Below are 19,108 nucleotides of genomic sequence, written 5' to 3' on the forward strand. Positions count from 1 at the left end.
TACTACTAATACACTGACCTGACCCACAGCCTTCTACTACTAATACACTGACCTACAGCCTTCTACTGCTAATACACTGACCTACAGCCTTCTACTACTAATACACTGACCTGACCTACAGCCTTCTACTACTAATACACTGACCTGACCTACAGCCTTCTACTACTAATACACTGACCTGACCTACAGCCTTCTACTGCTAATACACTGACCTACAGCCTTCTACTACTAATACACTGACTACAGCCTTCTACTACTAATACACTGACCTACAGCCTTCTACTACTAATACACTGACCTGACCTACAGCCTTCTACTACTAATACACTGACCTGACCTACAGCCTTCTACTGCTAATACACTGACCTACAGCCTTCTACTACTAATACACTGACCTGACCTACAGCCTTCTACTGCTAATACACTGACCTACAGCCTTCTACTACTAATACACTGACCTACAGCCTTCTACTACTAATACACTGACCTACAGCCTTCTACTACTAATACACTGACCTGACCTACAGCCTTCTACTACTAATACACTGACCTGACCTACAGCCTTCTACTGCTAATACACTGACCTACAGCCTTCTACTACTAATACACTGACCTGACCTACAGCCTTCTACTGCTAATACACTGACCTACAGCCTTCTACTACTAATACACTGACCTGACCTACAGCCTTCTACTACTAATACACTGACCTACAGCCTTCTACTACTAATACACTGACCTGACCCACAGCCTTCTACTACTAATACACTGACCTACAGCCTTCTACTGCTAATACACTGACCTACAGCCTTCTACTACTAATACACTGACCTGACCTACAGCCTTCTACTACTAATACACTGACCCTACAGCCTTCTACTACTAATACACTGACCTGACCTACAGCCTTCTACTGCTAATACACTGACCTACAGCCTTCTACTACTAATACACTGACCACAGCCTTCTACTACTAATACACTGACCTACAGCCTTCTACTACTAATACACTGACCTGACCTACAGCCTTCTACTACTAATACACTGACCTGACCTACAGCCTTCTACTACTAATACACTGACCTACAGCCTTCTACTACTAATACACTGACCTGACCTACAGCCTTCTACTGCTAATACACTGACCTACAGCCTTCTACTACTAATACACTGACCTACAGCCTTCTACTACTAATACACTGACCTACAGCCTTCTACTACTAATACTACAGCCTTCTACTACTAATACACTGACCTACAGCCTTCTACTACTAATACACTGACCTGACCTACAGCCTTCTACTGCTAATACACTGACCTACAGCCTTCTACTACTAATACACTGACCTGACCTACAGCCTTCTACTACTAATACACTGACCTACAGCCTTCTACTACTAATACACTGACCTACAGCCTTCTACTACTAATACACTGACCTACAGCCTTCTACTACTAATACACTGACCCACAGCCTTCTAATACTAATACACTGACCTACAGCCTTCTACTACTAATACACTGACCTGACCTACAGCCTTCTACTACTAATACACTGACCTACAGCCTTCTACTGCTAATACACTGACCTACAGCCTTCTACTGCTAATACACTGACCTGACCTACAGCCTTCTACTACTAATACACTGACCCACAGCCTTCTACTACTAATACACTGACCTACAGCCTTCTACTACTAATACACTGACCTACAGCCTTCTACTACTTATACACTGACCTACAGCCTTCTACTACTAATACACTGACCTACAGCCTTCTACTACTAATACACTGACCTGACCTTCAGCCTTCTACTACTAATACACTGACCTACAGCCTTCTACTGCTAATACACTGACCTACAGCCTTCTACTGCTAATACACTGACCTGACCTACAGCCTTCTACTACTAATACACGGACCCACAGCCTTCTACTACTAATACACTGACCTGACCTACAGCCTTCTACTACTAATACACTGACCTACAGCCTTCTACTGCTAATACACTGACCTGACCTACAGCCTTCCACTACTAATACACTGACCTACAGCCTTCTACTACTAATACACTGACCTACAGCCTTCTACTACTAATACACTGACCTACAGCCTTCTACTACTAATACACTGACCTACAGCCTTCTACTACTAATACACTGACCTGACCTTCAGCCTTCTACTACTAATACACTGACCTACAGCCTTCTACTGCTAATACACTGACCTGACCTTCAGCCTTCTACTACTAATACACTGACCTTCAGCCTTCTACTATTAATACACTGACCTGACCTTCAGCCTTCTACTACTAATACACTGACCTGACCTTCAGCCTTCTACTACTAATACACTGACGTCACCTACAGCCTTCTACTACTAATACACTGACCTACAGCCTTCTACTACTAATACATTGACCTGACCTACAGCCTTCTACTACTAATACACTGACCTACAGCCTTCTACTACTAATACATTGACCTGACCTACAGCCTTCTACTGCTAATACACTGACCTACAGCCTTCTACTACTAATACACTGAGGACAGCCCTACTGCCTACATTGTAGGCTTTCCCAGTATTGAAGTCTTGGCCTGTCGGTCGACTAAAATGGAGATATCCCATCTTTGCAGCGGCAGGTATCCTAGTGGTTTGAGCGTTGGGTCAGCAACCAAGTCCCCGAGCTGATAAGGTAAAAATATACCTTCTGCCCCTGAACAAGGCAGTTAACCCACTGTTCCCCGGTAGGCTGCCATGGTAAATAAGAATTTGTTCTTAAGTGACTTGCCTCATTAAATAAAAACATTTAAAAGTCTACCTTAAAGGCTTAACCAGTATTGAAGACTAGGGCTTGACAATCTCTGAATGTCATTAAACTTGTTGGTGTTTTATACCAGATGTCTCTTTCTTTTCATCAAATGACCACTGGACAGTTTGGATTGAGTGTATCAGTTTAAAAATATATACATACACAAATCATTTTAAGTGACCGGGATTGGACAATAAAGGTGGGGACTGATTTTTTTTTTTTGCAAACCTGTCATCAAGGCAAAAGGGTATTATATTTGAAGAATCTCAAATATAATATATATTTATACAATTAAATAAATAAAGACTATAAAATTTTCCACCTACAGATGACTATGAGCGGGATCAGGATCAGTGTCCCCATCGCGGGACGGTTGAGCTAACGTAGGCTAATGCGATTAGCATGAGGTTGTAAGTAACAAGAACATATCCCAGGACATAAACATATCTGATATTGGCAGAAAGCTTAAATTCTTGTTAATCTAACTGCACTGTCCAATTTACAGTAGCTATTACGGTGAAATAATACCATGCTATTGTTTGAGGAGAGTGCACAATTTTGAACATGAAAAGTTATTAATAAACAAATTAGGCACATTTGGGCAGTCTTGATTTTGAACAGAAATACAATGTTTCATTGGATCAGTCTAAGACTTTGCACGTACATTGCTGCCATCTAGTGGCCAATATCTAAATTGCACCTGGGCTGGAATAATACATTATGGCCTTTCTCTTGCATTTCAAAGATGACGGAATGTATATATTTTTTCTTTCTATTATCTTTTACCAGATCTAATGTGTTATATTCTCCAACATTCCTTTCACATTTCCACAAACTTCAAAGTGTTTCCTTTAGAATGGTACCAAGAATATCCTTGCTTCAGGGCCTGAGCGACAGGCAGTTAGATTTGGGTATGTCATTTTAGGCGAAAATGAAAAAATAGGGTCCAATTCTTGCAAGCTTTTTTGTCTTGTAGCTTAATCTTTCGATGTATGCGGCTGCTGGTGAACCATGGTGTGCAGCACAAACAAAGTGACACTGGCCATTTATATGCCATTTCAGTTTCCTTTCGGAAAATTTGTCTCCAGACAATTTGACCGTGAAGATTTTAATTTCCTGGAAATTTGAGAAATTTACCGGACATCCATATGTATTCAGATCCAAACTGGCACTGCCAGCCACACCAGATTCGACCTGGCACTGCCAGAGGCACCAGATCCAACCTGGCACTGCCAGCGGTATCAGAACCGTCAGCTAGCTCCACTGACCTCTAGGACTTCTCTCTCTCTCTCTGCAGTCCTTCAGGTAGCTCCACTGACTTCTTTAGGACTTCTCTCTCTCTCTCTCTGCAGTCCATCAGCTAGCTCTACTGACCTCTTTAGGACTTATATCTCTCTCTGCAGTCCTTCTCTGCAGTCCATCAGCTAGCTCTGCAGTCCTCAGACTCCACTGAGCCTTAGGACTTCTCTCTCTCTGCAGTCCGTCAGCTAACTCTACTGAGCTCTCTAGGACTTCTCTCTCTCTCTCTGCAGTCCGTCAGCTAGCTCCACTGACCTCTTTAGGACTTATATCTCTCTCTGCAGTCCGTCAGCTAGCTCCACTGACCTCTTTAGGACTTATATCTCTCTCTGCAGTCCTTCAGCTAGCTCCACTGACCTCTTTAGGGCTTATCTCTCTCTGCAGTCCGTCAGCTAACTCTACTGAGCTCTCTAGGACTTCTCTCTCTCTCTCTGCAGTCCTTCAGGTAGCTCCACTGACCTCTTTAGGGCTTATCTCTCTCTGCAGTCCATCAGCTAGCTCTACTGACCTCTTTAGGTCTTCTCTCTCTCTCTCTCTGCAGTCCATCAGCTAGCTCCACTGACCTCTAGGGCTTCTCTCTCTCTCTCTCTGCAGTCCATCAGCTAGCTCTACTGACCTCTAGGGCTTCTCTCTCTCTCTCTGCAGTCCATCAGCTAGCTCTACTGACCTCTTTAGGTCTTCTCTCTCTCTCTCTCTGCAGTCCATCAGCTAGCTCCACTGACCTCTAGGGCTTCTCTCTCTCTCTCTCTGCAGTCCATCAGCTAGCTCTACTGACCTCTAGGACTTCTCTCTCTCTCTGCAGTCCTTCAGGTAGCTCCACTGACCTCTTTAGGGCTTCTCTCTCTCTGCAGTCCTTCAGCTAGCTCCAGTGACCTCATTAGGGCTTATCTCTCTCTGCAGTCCATCAGCTAGCTCCACTGACCTCTTTAGGGCTTCTCTCTCTCTGCAGTCCGTCAGCTAGCTCCACTGACCTCTAGGGCTTCTCTCTCTCTCTCTCTCTCTGCTGTCCTTCAGCTAGCTCCACTGACCTCTTTAGGTCTTCTCTCTCTCTGCAGTCCATCAGCTAGCTCCACTGACCTCTTTAGGGCTTCTCTCTCTCTGCAGTCCGTCAGCTAGCTCCACTGACCTCTTTAGGTCTTCTCTCTCTCTGCAGTCCATCAGCTAGCTCTACTGACCTCTTTAGGTCTTCTCTCTCTCTCTCTCTCTGCAGTCCATCAGCTAGCTCCACTGACCTCTTTAGGTCTTCTCTCTCTTCTCTCTCTCTGCAGTCCATCAGCTAGCTCCACTGACCTCTAGGGCTTCTCTCTCTCTCTCTCTCGCTCTGTATTCCTTCAGGTAGCTCCACTGACCTCTTTAGGGCTTCTCTCTCTCTGCAGTCCGTCAGCTAGCTCCACTGACCTCTTTAGGTCTTCTCTCTCTTCTCTCTCTCTGCAGTCCATCAGCTAGCTCCACTGACCTCTAGGGCTTCTCTCTCTCTCTCTCTCGCTCTGTATTCCTTCAGGTAGCTCCACTGACCTCTTTAGGGCTTCTCTCTCTCTGCAGTCCGTCAGCTATCTCCACTGACCTCTTTAGGGCTTCTCTCTCTCTGCAGTCCATCAGCTAGCTCCACTGACCTCTAGGGCTTCTTCTCTCTCTCTCTCTCTCTGCAGTCCTTCAGCTATCTCCACCGACCTCTTTAGGTCTTCTCTCTCTCTGCAGTCCATCAGCTAGCTCTACTGACCTCTTTAGGTCTTCTCTCTCTCTCTCTCTGCAGTCCATCAGCTAGCTCCACTGACCTCTTTAGGTCTTCTCTCTCTCTCTCTCTCTCTCTCTGCAGTCCATCAGCTAGCTCCACTGACCTCTTTAGGTCTTCTCTCTCTCTCTCTCTCTCTCTCTCTCTCTCTCTCTCTCTCTCTCTCTCTCTCTCTCTCTCTCTCTCTCTCTCTCTCTCTCTCTCTCTCTCTCTCTCTCTCTCTCTCTCTCTCTCTCTCTCTCTCTCTCTCTAAAAATGACCCAGTCCATCAGCTAGCTCCACTGACCTCTTTACAGCTCTCTCTCTCTCTCTCTCTCTCTCTCCTCTCTCTCTCTCTCCACTGACCTCTCTTAGGGCTACTCTCCCTCTCTCTCTTTACCACGACCTCTTTACTTCTCTCTCTTTACCACAAATAGAACTCTTTGTAAAAATGAACAGGGTAATGTGTTAAATTATTTTACCTGTTCACAGCAGGTAAAATTCTGGATTCCAAAAGTCCTGCGCCGTGCTGTTAGATGCCTAGGATAAAAGTAATGCTACGGTAGAAAACACCCGCGAGGTACACTTCTGTTGAGCTGTAGGAGGCTACTGATGAACTCAGTCTGCTGTCACCGGTGAGATGCAGTGGAACAGATTAAGCTCCCTCCCCCTCTCTCTCACTCTATCGCTCTGCTTTACTCTGCTCCACCTCTCTCTCTCACTCTGATTTACTCTGCTCCACCTCTCTCTCTCACTCTATCGCTCTGTTTTACTTTTCTCTCTCACTCTATCGGTCTGCTTTACTTTCTCTCTCTCTCTCTCTCTCTCTCTCTCTCTCTCTCTCTCTCTCTCTCTCTCTGTCTCTCTCTCTCTCTCTCTCTCTCTCTCTCTCTCTCTCTCTCTCTCTCTCTCTCTCTGTCTCTCTCATTCTCTCTCTCTCTCTCTCTCTGTCTCTCTCTTTTCTCTCTCTCTCTCTCTCTCTCTCTCTCTCTCTCTCTCTCTCTCTCTCTCTCTCTCTCTCTCTCTCTCTCTCTCTCTCTGTCTCTCTCTCTCTCTCTCTCTCTCTCTCTCTCTGTCTCTCTCTTCTCTGTCTCTCTCTCTCTCTGTCTCTCTCATTCTCTCTCTCTCTCTCTCTCTCTCTCTCTCTCTCTCTCAGCACACCCGTTGAATAATGCATGCCTAATGTGGTGGTGGAGGTTTCTCTCCCATTCTAGGGCAATCAGGGACTGATCACAGTAGCCACACATTGTCAACTCGAGTCACGGCCCTGTCGGCTCTATTCAGCTGTGCAACAATCTGACAACCATCCTGCTTTTGTTTTCCCCTCCCAATAGGACCGGAGTGGAACAAGGCCAGGCCCCTACGAGATCAATGGTACTGTGGTGGGATGTTTAAAATGAAGGCATTTTTTCCGGGAACAATAACAAAAACAGTGGTATCAACAACAGAGTACAGAGACTGTGCAAAACTAGCCTGATCAACTGGTCTGACGATGAGAGGAAACGGTTAAAGGAAGAAGGAAGGAATTCCAAATATGTCTACATGCAGCAGAAGAGGAGGAGTGGGAGGAAATGGAGAATGGGGAGGATGAGGGGGGGAGGGTGAGGGGAAGAGGAGGAGTGGGAGGAAATGGAGAATGGGGAGGATGAGGGGGAGGGCGAGGGGGAAGAGGAGAAGGCTGAAGGGGGGAGGGGAGGGGTGGAGGGGAGGGGATGAGGTGGAGGGGTGGAGGGGAGGGGATGGAGAATGGGGAGGATGAGGGGGGCGAGGGGGAAGAGGAGAAGGCTGAGGGGAGGAGGGGGAGGAAATGGAGAATGGGGAGGATGAGGGGGGGGGGAGGGGAAGAGGAGAAGGCTGAAGGGGAGGAGGTGGAGGTTGGGGGGATGAGGGGGGAGGGCGAGGGGGAAGAGGAGAAGGCTGAAGGGGGAGGAGGTGGAGGGGTGGAGGGGGAGGAAATGGGATGGGGAGGGAGGGGATGAGGGGGAAGAGGAGAAGGCTGAAGGGGGAGGAGGTGGAGGGGTGGAGGGGAGGGGAAATGGAGAAGGCTGGGGAGGATGAGGGGGAGGGCGAGGGGGAAGAGGAGAAGGCTGAGGGGGAGGAGGTGGAGGGGTGGAGGGGAGGGGATGAGGGGGAGGGCGAGGGGGAAGAGGAGAAGGCTGAAGGGGGAGGAGGGGGAGGGGTGGAGGGGGAGGGGATGAGGGGGAGGAGGGACCAGTGTAAATATCCATTAGTAGCATCTGGAGAACATATACACATATATAATACATATAATATAATCAGACTGATATAAACACATTGAGACAGAGCGGCATTATAGAGTCTTCAGGAGAGGTATAGAGAGGAAATGTGGTAACATGTTCCTGATGGAACTAGCGAGGACAATAACACTCACTGGACACAGATGTCACTGAGTCCCAAATTGCACCCTATTCCCTATCAACTGAACATTTGGGGTGCAGACTAGGATGTAAACAATAGAGAAGAGGGAACAGTAGAGAAACATTAGTCAATGAAAACACAGCATTCTGCAGGGAAGATGAAGCACTTCTACTCCAATGCACATAGATAGATAGATAGATAGATAGATAGATAGATAGATAGATAGATAGATAGATAGATAGATAGATAGATAGATAGATAGATGTATAGATAGATAGATTAGATAGATATATTAGATAGATAGATAGATAGATAGATAGATAGATAGATAGATAGATAGATAGATAGATAGATAGATAGATAGATAGATAGATAGATAGATAGATAGATAGATAGATAGATAGATAAATAGTCTGAGGACCAACTAGGTTCACCCAGCCACATAATAATACACACAGACACAAACGACCTGAGAGCACAGCAGGAAAGGGTGGCAACAGCACTGAAGGGAGTGATTGAAAAGGCTGCTTCTACTTTCCCCAACGCACAAGTGGTTATCTCCACTCTGCTACCACGAAAAGACTTCCACCCTGCCACAATACAGCGGGTAAACGCAAGTATTTCCCGTGACTGTGCCTCAAAACCAAATGTTTTCCTGGCCCACCACTCCACCCTGGACTTGATCAGCCTCTATGACCAGGTCCACCTCTACAAGGCAGCAGTGCCCACCTTTGCCAGGACTCTAAAGGGCTCTCAAACGTATCCCCAACACTTCACACAGGAGCAACAGATCAATAGACTCCCCACCCAGACCAGCGAGACACCCTCCCAGATCTGCAGGACCCCCCCCCTGGACCTACACATAGAGGACCCACGCCAAGAGGAATTACATCCAGACCACAACACCCCCAGACACATCCACACCCCCACCCCAACCAATCAACACCCCCCACGTCAACCACACCCCCACCCCAACCAATCAACATGCCCACACCCCATTTAGGCCCCCTCAGATCAGACCTATGCCACTCCTGCCCACCCCATGCACCCCACCCCCGCAAAGAGGGCCTCAACATGGAAGCCACTCATACGCCCAGGTAGTGAGCGGGCAAACAGTCCCAACCCCCACTCTCACACTCGCCCAAGCCAATGGCATGTACCAGATGCTCAGCAGGCTCTGCTCACACTTACTGGCCTGAGGCCAAACCACGACCAACAACATTAGACACTCTATGGAACAAAAAGCCTTGACTATATTATCCTGGAATATCCAAGGCCTGAGGTCATCTGCCTTTGGCCTAAAGAGCAGAAACCCGGACTTCACCAAAGAAATCGGTAATACAGACATTGTCATCCTGCAAGAAACCTGGTATAGAGGAGACAGACCCACTGGTTGCCCTCTAGGTTACAGAGAGCTGGTAGTCCCATCCACCAAACTACCAGGTGTGAAACAGGGAAGGGCCTCAGGGGGTATGCTAATTTGGTATAGAGCAGACCTAACTCACTCCATTAAATTAATCAAAACAGGAACATTCTACATTTGGCTAGAAATTCAAAAGGAAATTATCCTAACAGAGAAAAATGTCCTCCTGTGTGCTACCTATATCCCCCCACTAGAATCCCCATATTTTAATGAAGACAGCTTCTCCATCCTGGAGGGCGAAATCAATCATTTCCAGGCCCAGGGACATGTACTAGTCTGTGGCGACCTAAATGCCAGAACCGGACAAGAACCTGACACCCTCAGCACACAGGGGGACAAACATCTGCCTGGAGGTGACAGCATCCCCTCCCACATATGCCCCCCTAGGCACAACTATGACAACATAACCAACAAAAACGGGTCACAACTCCTGCAGCTTTGTCACACGCTGGGTATGTACATAGTCAACGGTAGGCTTCGAGGGGACTCCTATGGTAGGTACACCTATAGCTCATCTCTTGGCAGTAGTACTGTAGACTACTTTATCACTGACCTCAACCCAGAATCTCTCAGAGCATTCACAGTCAGCCCACTGACACCCCTATCAGACCACAGCAAAATCACAGTCTACTTGAACAGAGCAATACTCAATCATGGAACATTAAGAAATGCTATAGAAGGAAGGAATGTAAGTGTGGAAAACTACCAAAAAACAATTAGGCAACAACAAATTCAATCCCTTTTAGACAACTTCCTGGACCAAACGTTCCACCGTAACAGTGAAGGTGTAAACTTGGCAGTAGAAAATCTTAACAGTTTGACATCTCAGCTTCCTTATAAAATCTAAAAATGTCAACACAGAAAAACAGAATAAAATGAACACAAAGACAAATGGTTTGATGAAAAATGTAAAAACCTAAAAGAAATTGAGAAACCTGTCCAACCAAAAACACAGAGTCTATGACTTCACTATGGCTAATCATTAAAACAATACAGAAATACACCACGGAAAAAGAAGGAACAGCACGTCAGAAATCAGCTCAATGTAATTGAAGAATACAAAGACTCTAACCACACGGGGTGGCAGGTAGCCTAGTGGTTAAAGCATTGGGCCAAGGTAAAAATCTGTCATTCTGTCCCTGAACAAGGCAGGTAGGCTGTCATTGAAAATAAGAATTTGTTCTTAACTGACTTGCCAAGTTAAATAAATGTTAAATAAAAACAATTCTGTGAAAATTGGAAAAAACTAAACGAGCAACAAAACAAAGAAAAATCTATCAAAAATGGAGCTGTAAATGTAAAATGTATGTAAGATGTATGGGTAAACCACTTCTCCAATTGTTCTGGCAAAGAACAAACAGCAAAAATATATACATGATGAAATATAAATCTTAGAATCAACTTTTAAAGACTACCAGAAAGATCCGTTAAATTCTACAACCACCTAAAAGGAAGCGATTCCCAAACCTTCCATAACAAAGCCATCACCTACAGAGAGATGAACCTGGAGAAGAGTCCCCTAAGCAAGCTGGTCCTGGGGCTCTGTTCACAAACACAAACACACCCCACAGAGCCCCAGGACAGCAATACAATTAGACCCAACCAAATCATGAGAAATCAAAAAGATAATTAATAAAATTTTTATAAAATTGAGCTTTTTGGCCCTAAACAGAGAGTAGACAGTGGCAGAATACCTGACCACTGTGACTGACCCAAACTTAAGGAAAGCTTTGACTATGTACAGACTCAGTGGGCATAGCCTTGCTATTGAGAAATGCCGCTGTAGGCAGACCAGGCTCTCAAGAGAAGACAGGCTATGTGCACACTGCCCACAAAATGAGGTGGAAACTGAGCTGCACTTCCTAACCTCCTGCCAGATGTATAACAATATTAGAGACACATACCTCCCTCAGATTACACAGATCCACAAAGAATTTGAAAAAAAACAGATTTTGATAAACTCCCATATCTACTGGGTGATAGACCACAGTGTGTCATCACAGAAGCAATATTTGTGATCTGTTGCCACAAGAAAAGGGCAACCAGTGAAGAACAAACACCATTGTAAATACAACCCATATATCCAGGTCTGTGCCAAAACAGTTCTAGCTTCTACTTTTAAAAAATCAACCTTTCAAGAAATAAGTCTCTCAATGATGCCACTTGTTATAGACCCCCCTCAGCCCCCAGCTGTGCCCTGGAGGCCATATGTGAATTAATTGCCCCCCATTTATCTTCAGAGTTCGTACTGTTACGTGACCTAAACTGGGATATACTTAACACTCCGGCGATACTACAATCTAAGCTAGAGGTCCTCAGTCTCAAATAAATTATCAAGGAACCTACCAGGTACAACCCTAAATCCATAAACACGGGCACCCTCATAGATATCATTCTGACCAACCTGCCCTCCAAATACACCTCTGCTGTCTTCAACCAGGATCTCAGCGATCACTGCCTCATTGCCTGCGTCCGTTATGGGTGCGCGGTCAAACGGTCTCATCACTATCAAACGCACCCTAAAACACTTCTGCGAGCAGACTTTTCTAATCGACCTGGCCCGGGTATCCCGGAAGGATATTGACCTCATCCCGTCAGTAGAGGATGCCTGGTTGTTCTTTAAAAGTGCTTTCCTCACCATCTTAAATAAGCATGCCCCTTTCAAAAAAATGTGAACTAAGACTCCACTCCAGACTTGACTGCACTTGACCAGCACAAAAAATATTATTTGGCGTACAGCACTAGCATCGAATAGTCCCTGTGGCTATGCTTTCCACCTGGCTACCCCAACCCCCGGCCAACAACTCTGCACTCCCCGCAGCAACTGGCCCAAGCCCGCTCCCCCCCACTTCTCCTTAACCCAAATCCAGACTGCTGATGTTCTGAAAGAGCTGCAAAATCTGGATCCCTACAAATCAGCTGGGCTAGACAATCTAGCCGCCATTGTTGCAACCCCTATTACTAGTCTGTTCAACCTCTCTTTCGTATCGTCTGAGTTTCCTAAAGACTGGAAAGCGGCCGCGGTCATCCCCCTCTTCATAGGGAGAGAAACTCTAGACCCAAACTGTTACAGACCTGTATCCATCCTGCCCTGCCTTTCTAAAGTCCAGGAACACAATGACAACAGGGGAACAAAAGTCATAAACAGCAGAGCTGCTGGCAAAACGCACAAAATTGCTGTTTGAATGAATGCTTCTGAGCTTGCTGGTGCCTACCATCGCTCAGTTAGACTGCTTTATCAAATCATAGACTTAATTATAACATAATAACACACAGAAATACGAGCCTTAGGTCATTAATATGGGCGAATCCAGAAACTATCATCTCGAAAACAAGACGTTTATTCTTTCAGTGAAATACGGAACCGTTCCGTATTTTATCTAACAGAGGTGGCATCCATCAGTCTAAATATTCCTGTTACATTGCACAACCTTCAATGTTATGTCATAATTACTAAACATTCTGGCAAATTAGTTTGCAATGAGCCAGACGGCCCAAACTGTTGCATATACCCTGACTCTGCGTGCAATGAACGCAAGAGAAGTGACACAATTTCACCTGGTTAATATTGCCTGCTAACCTGGATTTCTTTTAGCTAAATATGCAGGTTTAAAAATATATACTTGTGTATTGATTTTAAGAAAGGCATTGGTGTTTATGGTTAGGTACACGTTGGAGCAACGACAGTCCTTTGTCACGAATGCACACCGCATCGATTATATGCAACGCAGGACACACTAGATAAACTAGTAATATCATCAACCATGTGTAGTTATAACTAGTGATTATGATTGATTTAAGTTTAATGCTAGCCAGCAACTTACCTTGGCTTCTTACTGCATTCGCGTAACAGGCAGGCTCCTCGTGAGGCAGGTGGTTAGAGGTGGTTGGACTAGTTAACCGTAAGGTTGCAAGATTGAATCTCTGAGCTGACAAGGTACAAATCTGTCGTTCTGCCCCTGATCAAGGCAGTTAACCCACTGTTCCCAGGCCGTCATTGAAAATAAGAATGTGTTCTTAACTGACTTGCCTAGTTAAATGAACATTAAATAAAGGTGTAAAACAAAATTGGGCAAAATCGGTATCCAATATTACAGATTTCCGATTGTTATGAAAACATGAAATCGGCACTAATTAATCTGCCATTCCAATTAATTGGTCGACCTCTAGTTCTGGACGGCTCTGACTTAGAATATCTGGACAACTACAAATACCTAAGTGTCTGGCTAGACTGTAAACTCTCCTTTCAGACTCATATTAAGCATCTCCAATCAAAAAATGTAATCTAGAATCGACTTCCTATTTCGCAACAAAGCCTCCTTCACTCATGCTGCCAAACATACCCTCGTAAAACTGACTATCCTACCGATCCTTGACTTCGGCGATCTCATTTACAAAATAGCCTCCAACACTCTACTCAGCAAATTGGATGCAGTCTATCACAGTGCCATCCGTTTAGTCACCAAAGCCCCATCTACTACCCACCACTGTGACCTGTATGCAGTCTTTGGCTGGTCCTCGCTACATATTCGTCGTCAAATCCACTGGCTCCAGGTCATCAAAAAGTCTTTGCTAGGTAAAGCCCCGCCTAATCTCAGCTCACTGGTCACCATAGCAACACCCACCCCTTAGCACACGCTCCAGCAGGTATATTTTGCTGGTCATCCCCAAAGCCAACACTTCCTTTGGCCGTCTTTCCTTCCAGTTCCTCTGCCAATGACATGAAAGAATTGCAAAAATCCCTGAAGTTGGAGACTCATAACTCCCTTACCAACTTTAAGCATCAGCTGTCAGAGACTGTTTAACTATCTACCTCATCCCTATATTGTTTTTATTTACTTTTTCTTTTACTCACCAGTATCTCTACATGCACATCCTCATCTGCACATATATATCACTCCAGTGTTAATTGCTAAATTGTAATTACTTCGCTACCATGGCCTGTTTATTGCCTTACCTCCTTACTTCATTTTCCCACACTATATATAGATTTTTCTATAGTGTTATTGACTGTACATTTGTTTATCGCATGTTTTGTCGAACTGCTTTGCTTTATCTTGGCCAGGTCGCAGTTGTAAATGAGAACTTGTTCTCAACTGGCCTACCTGGTTAAATAAAGATGTATAAAATAAAATAAACTACATTTATTTTCCATTTTGTACTTTAACCATTTGCACATCGTTACAACACTGTATATTAATGTAATATGACATTTGTAATGTCTTTATTCTTCTTGAACTTCTGTGAGTGTAATGTTTACTGTTCATTTTTATTGGTTATTTCACTTTAGTTATTATCTACTTCACTTGCCTTGGCAATGTTAACATATGTTTCCCATGACAATAAAGATCAATGTTAACATATGTTTCCCATACCAGTAAAGATCAATGTTAACATATGTTTCCCATACCAGTAAAGATCAATGTTAACATATGTTTCCCATACCAATAAAGATCAATGTTAACATATGTTTCCCATACCAGTAAAGATCAATGTTAACATATGTTTCCCATACCAGTAAAGATCAATGTTAACATATGTTTCCCATACCAATAAAGATCAATGTTAACATATGTTTCCCATACCAGTAAAGATCAATGTTAACATATGTTTCCCATACCAGTAAAGATCAATGTTAACATATGTTTCCCATGACAATAAAGATCAATGTTAACATATGTTTCCCATACCAAAAGTCTCTTGAACAGACAGACAGATAGACAGGCAGGCAGACAGGCAGGCAGGCAGGCAGGCAGGCAGGCAGGCAGGCAGGCAGGCAGGCAGGCAGGCATTCATTCATTCATTCATTCATTCATTCATTCATTCATTCATTCAGGGACTCACCATAGCTGTGAGGGCTGGTTTAGACATGATTCCGTTTCCTGTAGCCATGGGGACTTGTGGAGTCCGCCCTTTAACTAGAGAAAGAACACCATAACACTGATGAGATCACCATCAGCATCATTATCACTATCATCATCATCATCAATTCAATCACCATTACCTTCATCATCATCATTACCATCATCCTCCTCATCACCATCATCATCCCCATCATCATCATCCCCATCATCATCATTACCATCATCATCATCAGCTCCATCATCATCATCATTACCACCATCACCACTACATTATTTACCATCATCATCATCATTACCACCACCACTACATTATTCACCATCATCATCATCATTACCACCACCACTACATTATTCACCATCATCATCATCATTACCACCACCACTACATTATTCACCATCATCATCATCAGCCCCATCATCATCATCATTACCACCACCAATACATTATTTACCATCATCATCATCATTACCACCATCACCACTACATTATTTACCATCATCATCATTACCACCACCACTACATTATTCACCATCATCATCATCATTACCACCACCACTACATTATTCACCATCATCATCATCATTACCACCACCACTACATTATTCACCATCATCATCATCATTACCACCACCACTACATTATTCACCATAATCATCATCATTACCACCACCACTACATTATTCACCATCATCATCATCATCATTACCACCACCACCACTACATTATTCACCATCATCAGCCCCATCATCATCATCATTACCACCACCACTACATTATTTACCATCATCATCATCATTACCACCACCAATACATTATTCACCATCATCATCATCATCATCATTACCACCACCACTACATTATTCACCATCATCATCATCATTACCACCATCACCACTACATTATTTACCATCATCATCATCATTAACACCATCAGCACTACATTATTTACCATCAGCATCATTATTACCATCACCACCACAACATTATTCACCATCATCATCATCATTACCACCACCACTACATTATTCACCATCATCATCATCATTACCACCACCACTACATTATTCACCATCATCATCATCATCATTACCACCACCACTACATTATTCACCATCATCATCATCATTACCACCACCACTACATTATTCACCATCATCATCATTACCACCACCACTACATTATTTACCATCATCATCATCATTACCACCACCACTACATTATTCACCATCATCATCATCATTACCACCACCACTACATTATTCACCATCATCATCATCATTACCACCACCACTACATTATTCACCATCATCATCATCATTACCACCACCACTACATTATTCACCATCATCATTACCACCACCACTACATTATTCACCATCATCATCATCATTACCACCACCACTACATTATTCACCATCATCATCATTACCACCACCACTACATTATTCACCATCATCATCATGATTACCACCACCACTACATTATTCACCATAATCATCATCATTACCACCACCACTACATTATTCACCATCATCATCATCATTACCACCACCACTACATTATTCACCATCATCATCATCATTACCACCACCACTACATTATTCACCATCATCATCATTACCACCACCACTACATTATTTACCATCATCATCATCATTACCACCACCACTACATTATTCACCATCATCATCATCATTACCACCACCACTACATTATTCACCATCATCATCATTACCACCACCACTACATTATTCACCATCATCATCATTACCACCACCACTACATTATTCACCATCCTCATCATTACCACCACCACTACATTATTTACCATCATCATCATCATTACCACCACCACTACATTATTCACCATCATCATCATCATCATTACCACCATCACCACTACATTATTCACCATCATCATCATCATCATCATCATCATCATTACCACCATCACCACTACATTATTTACCATCATTATCATCATTACCACCACCACTACATTATTCACCATCATCATCATCATTACCACCACCACTACATTATTCACCATCATCATCATCATTACCACCACCACTACATTATTCACCATCATCATCATTACCACCACCACTACATTATTCACCATCATCATCATTACCACCACCACTACATTATTCACCATCATCATCATCATTACCACCACCACTACATTATTCACCATCATCATCATTACCACCACCACTACATTATTTACCATCATCATCATCATTACCACCACCACTACATTATTCACCATCATCATCATCATTACCACCACCACTACATTATTCACCATCATCATCATTACCACCACCACTACATTATTCACCATCATCATCATTACCACCACCACTACATTATTCACCATCATCATCATTACCACCACCACTACATTATTTACCATCATCATCATCATTACCACCACCACTACATTATTCACCATCATCATCATCATCATCATCATTACCACCATCACCACTACATTATTTACCATCATTATCATCATTACCACCACCACTACATTATTCGCCATCATCATCATCATTACCACCACCACTACATTATTCACCATCATCATCATCATTACCACCACCACTACATTATTCACCATCATCATCATTACCACCACCACTACATTATTCACCATCATCATCATCATTACCACCACCACTACATTATTCACCATCATCATCATCATTACCACCACCACTACATTATTCACCATCATCATCATTACCACCACCACTACATTATTCACCATCATCATCATCATTACCACCACCACTACATTATTCACCATCATCATCATCATCATTACCACCACCACTACATTATTCACCATCATCATCATTACCACCACCACTACATTATTCACCATCATCATCATTACCACCACCACTACATTATTCACCATCATCATCATCATTACCACCACCACTACATTATTCACCATCATCATCATTACCACCACCACTACATTATTTACCATCATTATCATCATTACCACCACCACTACATTATTCACCATCATCATCATCATTACCACCACCACTACATTATTCACCATCATCATCATCATTACCACCACCACTACATTATTCACCATCATCATCATTACCACCACCACTACATTATTCACCATCATCATCATCATTACCACCACCACTACATTATTCACCATCATCATCATTACCACCACCACTACATTATTCACCATCATCATCATCATTACCACCACCACTACATTATTCACCATCATCATCATCATTACCACCACCACTACATTATTCACCATCATCATCATTACCACCACCACTACATTATTCACCATCATCATCATTACCACCACCACTACATTATTCACCATAATCATCATCATTACCACCACCACTACATTATTCACCATCATCATCATTACCACCACCACTACATTATTCACCATCATCATCATCATTACCACCACCATTCACCATCATCATCATTACCACCACCACTACATTATTCACCATCATCATCATCATTACCACCACCACTACATTATTCACCATCATCATCATTACCACCACCACTACATTATTCACCATAATCATCATCATTACC

At 43.5% G+C, this 19,108-nt stretch overlaps 1 protein-coding gene and 1 long non-coding RNA gene across 5 annotated transcripts in view; both read right to left on the minus strand.

Moving 5' to 3' along the window:
- Positions 1 to 15,554, minus strand: part of LOC118381351 (A-kinase anchor protein 2) — an 85,346-nt gene extending 69,792 nt beyond the window's left edge. The window contains exon 1 of the mRNA XM_052510140.1: positions 15,470 to 15,554. Coding sequence (XP_052366100.1) covers positions 15,470 to 15,517 — 48 coding nt within the window. The 5' untranslated portion in view covers positions 15,518 to 15,554. The remainder of the gene's footprint in view (positions 1 to 15,469) is intronic.
- On the minus strand, positions 691 to 6,572 carry LOC127925272 (uncharacterized). 4 transcript variants are annotated; one of them, XR_008120256.1, is made up of 4 exons: positions 6,238 to 6,572; positions 4,368 to 5,689; positions 1,252 to 4,187; positions 691 to 866 (listed from the first exon to the last, which is right to left on the minus strand). It is a non-coding gene; the product is annotated as an uncharacterized LOC127925272 (long non-coding RNA). The 4 variants fall into 4 exon arrangements; XR_008120255.1 differs by having other exon boundaries at positions 4,368 to 5,796; XR_008120254.1 differs by lacking the exon at positions 6,238 to 6,572 and having other exon boundaries at positions 4,368 to 4,728; positions 4,835 to 5,986.
- Positions 15,555 to 19,108: the final 3,554 nt, after the last annotated feature.

The sequence above is a fragment of the Oncorhynchus keta genome, unplaced genomic scaffold (genome assembly GCF_023373465.1).
Source record: "Oncorhynchus keta strain PuntledgeMale-10-30-2019 unplaced genomic scaffold, Oket_V2 Un_contig_5400_pilon_pilon, whole genome shotgun sequence".
Classification (NCBI taxonomy): Eukaryota; Metazoa; Chordata; class Actinopteri; order Salmoniformes; family Salmonidae; genus Oncorhynchus; species Oncorhynchus keta.